This window comes from Megalops cyprinoides, chromosome 9, assembly GCF_013368585.1.
Source record: "Megalops cyprinoides isolate fMegCyp1 chromosome 9, fMegCyp1.pri, whole genome shotgun sequence".
Classification (NCBI taxonomy): Eukaryota; Metazoa; Chordata; class Actinopteri; order Elopiformes; family Megalopidae; genus Megalops; species Megalops cyprinoides.
The window spans coordinates 26,185,379-26,192,092 of NC_050591.1; the positions used below are offsets into that span (position 1 = coordinate 26,185,379).

Consider the following 6,714-nt stretch of genomic DNA (forward strand, 5'->3'; position numbering starts at 1 on the left):
CTGGCAGGGGACAGGGCCACCTGACAGAACGGCCGCCGACACCTTCCCTGTCCTGACCGAAACTCCCGCTCTACAGACCGTGCGCATTAAAAATACATGTCCCCAAGGAGAGGTCCCACTGCTGGAAGCAAACACACAGCCATAAATCAATGTGAGAGGACTCTGATTGCTTCATCATTGCCTCCCCTGAAACAACAAACTAACGGGCCATCCATTAACACTGCACGGAGAGGCAGAGAGACGGGGGGGATCCTGTTACTACAGCTTTCCTCTCCCAAGTCATGCTGAAAGGTGGTACAGGATGCTTTTGAAATAAAGCACCAAAAAAAAAAACAGACTCCTGAGTTGGACAGTCTCCCAAAAAACAAGGTCATTTTGCTTTATGTCAATTGTTATATTGACAACATTTGCGGTACATTCTCTAAACATTTTGTAAACTGCTCAGGTTTTTCAGTTTCCTTCAGTATGTCTTTATCAACCAGCCAACCATTTGTTAAACTCTGTTTTTGTCTCTGGGGCTTTGTTCTATTTTTAGCAAATATAACCTTCATGAAATGAAAAATTTCACAGGTGAACATTGCGGCAAGGAGGTAATTGCCTTTTATAAAAGTCTGACGCATTAACCATAATTCTAATTTGGCTAATATTGTTAGCCCTTGAAGGAATCTTCTTTGTGCTGGATGGGATTTTGCATCGCAATCTGATTTTTTATTTTTCATCTAAAACTAAATTGAGTCGTCAAGCCTTGGTAGAAAACAATTTTATGATGATATGAAAAAGGAATCAAATGCTTCTGCAAAAGTTTCAGGATCTTAAAACAGCCAACACTTTCTGAACCCTAAACAGAGAAAACAGTCACCGTCACTACAGTGAAGCTTCCACATCTGCCAATCCGAGCTGGATTTGGATTTGAAAACAAACTACACAATACAAAAAGGGGATCTTTACTGGATTATTACTATTACCACTGTCGGATTCCCAGCTGCAACTTTAAAGTAAATTCAAAGCGAAGTGCAGAGATCAGATATAAAGCCGGCGTTTGATGACGTCACAGCCAATCGAGCCGCCTTTTCCAGCACAGAATGGAGAGTCTAGATGAGCTGGAGCACCCCCTGCTGGGCGGCAGCCCCAAGCACTGTGGTAGCAGCAGCAGCAGCACTGGAGGCAGCGGGCTGTTAAGGGGCATCTTGGTGAGATGTGAAGAGGAGAAGACACTGCCCCCTCTGGCCTGGAGGAGTTACTGTGCCCCGCCAGAGCTTCCCCAACAGCAGCTCTTGGATCCATGTTCTCTGCCCAGCACACTTGAATCCTTCTACACCCCTGCCCCATTATGGGGCCACACTGATTCCCTGGGTCTGCACAGCAAGGACTACCTGGAAACAACCTTTGTGGACCTTGGTCCTGGGTCCCCGCTTGAGAGGAAGTTTCTCAGGGAGGTGAGAGACGTACACAGTGTGTCCTACAGTATGGATGATGAGGACGACCTGCTGCCAGATTATGAGGTAGGGCTCCCATTTTTCCAGCTTGATTTATTCCAAGAACAAACTTGTGTCCATATTGACAAGTATGCTGTTATCTTACTGACCAGGCACTCCTCAGAACAGATTCTGAGACAATAAAGATACTGTCAATACCACCAATAATAGCACAGGACAATCTCTGACATGATGTTGTCATGAGGTCAATCTCTCTCACTGTCTGGTTTTAGTCAGATGCTTGTTGGAGTTTCAGTCAGGTGTCCTTGTATAATATGTAACAGTGTCCTCAGAAGAATATGGAATATTAATATAATTGAAATTAATTGTTGAAATACAGGCAAGTTGTCAATTTGTGCAGTAAGGTAAACTGGTTTACATATTATCAGTGTAAGTGATTGAAATATGATACAACAGCAAATTCTTCTAAAATCTTCCTTTGATTTTATAAAACTTTATGAATATTGCTATACTGATTAGGAGGTTAGAAAGCATCAGAGAAAAGAAGAGCAAGAGAATGGGAATATATGTAATTAGATGGAAGACCCAAAGGGACAGGACAAAAAAATGAGAGAACCAGTTGGAACTCAGTGGGTATCTTACAGAAGTACTGCATCAAATCTGGAAAACAGCATGGGAATATAACACACTCCCCATGCCTGTTTCATGTGGCACTAATCCCATTTTAGCAGAATAAGTCATTTAAACTCAAGACACTAACCAAAATAAAAACAACAAATAAAGTTCTGCCTTTGTCAAGTCTAATTTAATATAGATCTTTCATATATTTCATATATATATATGAAAGATCTATATATATTTTAAAATATATTTTAAACATCTATTTATTTACACTTATGTATTTGCCTAGCTCCACACATTACCCATTTATAATGCTGGGTACTTACAGCTGCAGTGCAGGTTCTGAACAATACCTTACTCTAGGGTACAATGGCAGTACCTCGCTAGCATATTACTAATATAGATTATAAGATTAGATTTTCTTCTATTATTTCTTCTTTCCAAAGAAGATACAGACCTAGCTCTTTAGTGTAAGGCAAAAAAACATAAATGTCCCATTATTGTGCACACAGTAACCTGGAGTGACAGAATTAATATGATCAATAATGTGAACACAGTATCGGAGTGACAACCCTTAGAGTGCCCTACATGACCCTGATCTATTACCCGAGCTGACTTTATGCTCTTCAATAAATTATGTTTCCCTTAGAGACTGGCCCTGACTTTATTGTAGCTGCCAGGGGCTAAAGAGTGCCTGATAGTCAACTGACATGAACTGTGACAGAGGTGATCGATTTTACCCACATAGAGCATTTTCATAATGACAAAGAGACCACACGGAGGTATGTGTCCAACTAACCATGCAGAATCCCTGGGAGCTATTCTTTGAAATGCATTATGTGATGGAAAAATATTAATTCCTTCTCTGCTGTTTTCTTTTTAATCTTAATAGCCGACAAAAGAGGCCGTAGGCGGGATTGGGGGGAGTGAGGGTGGGGGTAAGGGGTGGATGTGTTCAACATAATGCTAGATGAGGTGAATAATTCATAAACCACATCTGGTGCAAAATAAAAAAGATGATTTTTGGAAAGAAACAAAAAAAAAAAGTCAGGAAGAGGCAGGGAGATGGAGACAGACTGAAAACTTGGCTCTTTTCAAAAACATGATTCATATTTAGCCTGCAGGCAGTACTGCTAGTGTGCATCTGGGATAACCTCATTCAGTCACATTACTTTAGGTACCAGCAAAGTTTATCCATTGTTCAGAAATACATTAAACAATAACTAAACAACAAAAGTACAAACATACCATAGTTGTAAGCCAATATCATGTTATCTATACCCAAAAGCAACATGTTTAAATACAAATACTGAAATAATGAAATAAATAATAAACAATGAAATACATATATTTTATTATTTCATTGTGAACAAAAGATTTGATCAACGTGTATGTTGTTAATCACAATATTCAATATCCAATGTCCAGAACGCGTGGACATAAAATAAAAGTTGAAATAATCAAAAACGTCTTTGTTACTGACAACCACATCATTGTTTCTTCAAAGAAAATTGCTATGTATTGCAAATATTGTGTAGGCCTATATATGGCTGAAGATGCATTAAAATGTCCTCATTTGTGTAATGTATCAAAATATGGATGTACCATGTGGATGTATATATCACCTTAAATAATATCGAGTCTCCCAATTTTGTCACTCTTGCAGTTCTTACCTACTCAAATTGAGCTCTTACGTACTCCACCTCTTAGCTCTTGTGGTCACCATTTTGCTTCAGTTTTGTTGGGAAAGTTCACTAAAAATTGCTGTAAAATAAAGTACAGTACAGAAATGTTAATCTGCTTGTGTCATCAGGATTCTTCGAGTGACGATTTCAGTGACACTGACAGCGAAAGTAACTTCTCGCTGATGATTCCTCAAGATTACCTGGGGCTGGCTTTCTTTTCCATGCTCTGCTGCTTCTGGCCTCTGGGGATCGCTGCTTTCTACCTTTCTCAAAAGGTAACTGAGAAAGTCCATTTTTTTCTAATGTTAAGAGGTTCAGCTATGCTTTAGTGTTGAGAACAGCCACTGTAAATCAAGTCATGGATGTGAAACGACACTAAACTCAAAACAGGGCAGATGTATTCAAGCCTGGAAACATTCCATTGCTGCCATGAGAAAGCCTCTGTAACCTCATCCAAGAGGGACGCAGGAATTATTTCATATTTGTGGTCTTGAAATCATTAATTAACCACTAATTATAACTCAGAAATACCATGTTTAACTTAACATAATAGATTAATGTTACAACGTTCTAATATCTAAATTGTTTTTTCCTGGTATGTAATGATTTCAGAATGACAGATGGTATCTGGGAAGTGAATAGAAGGGAATGTCAATAGACAGATAGAAACAGACAGAATGAGGTGAGGAGAGAGAGGATGAGAGAGAAGATACATTGGATGGACAGACCAAAAATTAGAACGTCCTCACGCTGTTTCATTCTTGATTCCGTAGCTCTTTCTCTCCAAAATGATAAACACTTGAGGCAAAGGGCCTTGTGTCACCAATGTGCTTGAAGGCTCTGGATGAGGTCATCAGTGAGGGCTACTGGGTTTACAGCTCAGATTGACTATTAAAACACTACAGAAGTTTACAGCTGGCAGCTTGAAATAGCGTGATATGTGGATTCTCGTTGTGTAGGTACAGAGCAGCACAGCGGCTGCTTTAGCAAGCCTTTGTGACACTGTTTTACAGCATCCTGTGCCAGCATAGGGATGTTTCCTAATTACACCCAGTAATCCTGGTGAAATCCTAACAGATTTGGGAGATTATGGCACCAGAACAACAAAATGGTGCAAGGAAGCAAAGAGCTTGCCATGTGTGCTGTCTGAGTGAACATCTCCATCCCCCCCTCCTCTCCTTCTCTCAGAATAACACAGGACAGCATAAAAGAGAAATAGGAAAGAAGTAAATTCATAATATTGCCCTCTCCCAAAACATATTAACATCAGACAAGACACCGAGTATTGGCATATAACAATTTTTAAGAGGTATATGAAAGAATGCCCTTACCCCCTGCTTTGCCTCTCTGCTGACTCCCTTTAAATTAAGTGAAATAATTTAAGCAATGAAACTGTAAAGGATGCGAATCTCACATGCACAATCACAGTAGGTTCTGATTTCAGGGTATACCTAACGCTCTTGACTGGGTGGTCAGGAAAAATTGCTATGGGCTTTTTTCTGCTCTCCATCTTACATGCACATAGCTCTCCCTTGCTTTGACAGTCCATACCAGTTAATGAATATGGATCTGAACAAATCTTTCCATTACCCATTGTGCACAGCTAACTGACAGCACTTCAGGGCCCATGCATTTAGATCAATGGCCTTCGTTAAGGTTTAATTAGAGTAACAACAAGCAGCCTCAGGTGATAGATTTTCAATGATGCGCTGTATGCTTCCCAAAATGGCGCTTGTGGAGAAAGACATGAGGTCAAGGGTGGAGAGAGAGAGCAAGAGCGAGAGAGAGAGAGAGAGAGAGAGAGAGAGAGAGAGAGAGAGAAACTTCTGTGTGTTGTTTGTTGTTAGTATACTTTGTGAAAGAGGAATGTTATTTACAAATGATCTTGTATTTGTGGTATTTTATTTCATTATCATTAATATATGTTTTTTTTCTTATATTAAAGATGAAGTTTTATTTTGAATCCTTTGAATCTATAAATGTAAGTAGACCCATGAAGGATTGAGAGGAAAATCTATATGATGGAAAGAGATGCTGGGACTTCATGACAGATATGGAAAATGGGAGTTTTCTATCTGTAATATGTAAATGTACAGTTCTACAGCCAATACTAACTCTCTGCTCCTTTTCTCCTTCTGATCCTGGCTACTGCTTGCCATTCCTACTCTCTTCCCCCTTGCAGACCAACAAAGCCTCAGCTCAGGGGGATTTCCAGAGAGCCAACGCGGCCTCTCGCCAGGCACTCTGGCTCTCTGTGCTGTCCATCATCTTTGGCATTGTTACATACGTGTGTGCCATCGCTGCCCTCATCTCCTACTTGTCTGGTAAACCACCCTAACGGATCGCTTTAAGATTACTCTCACCCTTTCTCCTTTTACATGCACACACAATGCCCCTCTCAACCCATCCAAACCCTTCGGAACCCTCCACCATTCACTCAAGACTCACCTGGACTGGGTCTGGAACAGAAAACGTTGGACTCCTGAAAAATCATGCAGTTGGCTGGACGTTGTTTCAGATTGGATTATATTATATACACTGGTTTATGGTTTAAGTAGAGTCTTAAATGAGACCTAAGGATGACACTGGAATGTGAGAAGAATAAGGTTAAACTGGTCTGTGACAACATTGCGCATCATATTTGTTCCAACAGAATCATAGTGATAATGTCAATTTTACAGATAACAATACTGTGACAATTACAACATAAGAATCCCGTCTGAGCTGTGCAGTTTTGGAGGGGGAACTGTCTCTCTCAGTCACAACTGTAAGTGCCAAGCTGTACCTTGGCAGTGCTGTGTGAGCTGGCAAGGGAATTTATTGATGAGGACTCTGGGTTTGCCGAAGGCCTTGACAAGGACAGAGGACCTGACTGTCGCAAGCGACCTCGCTGTGGAACAGAGAGATGAGCCAACGGGGCAGAGGCCCCTGGGAGATCTCACTACAGGAGCAGGGGACTTTCAGCCAGAACA

The 6,714-nt window shown here is 40.6% G+C and overlaps 1 protein-coding gene across 1 annotated transcript; it reads left to right on the forward strand.

Moving 5' to 3' along the window:
* The first annotated feature begins 656 nt into the window (after positions 1-656).
* Positions 657-6,714, forward strand: tmem91 (transmembrane protein 91). Its single transcript, XM_036537390.1, has 3 exons — positions 657-1,502; positions 3,871-4,017; positions 5,925-6,714. The coding sequence occupies exons 1-3, from the start codon at positions 1,083-1,085 to the stop codon at positions 6,078-6,080; spliced, it is 723 nt and encodes a 240-aa protein (XP_036393283.1). The 5' UTR covers positions 657-1,082; the 3' UTR covers positions 6,081-6,714.

Coding starts and splice junctions, on each gene's coding strand:
- tmem91 (XM_036537390.1), top strand. CDS start 1,083: ATGGAGAGTCTAGATGAGCTGGAGCACCCCCTGCTGGGCGGCAGCCCC. Junction 1,503..3,870: donor ACCTGCTGCCAGATTATGAG/GTAGGGCTCCCA, acceptor TTGTGTCATCAG/GATTCTTCGAGTGACGATTT. Junction 4,018..5,924: donor CTTTCTACCTTTCTCAAAAG/GTAACTGAGAAA, acceptor TCCCCCTTGCAG/ACCAACAAAGCCTCAGCTCA.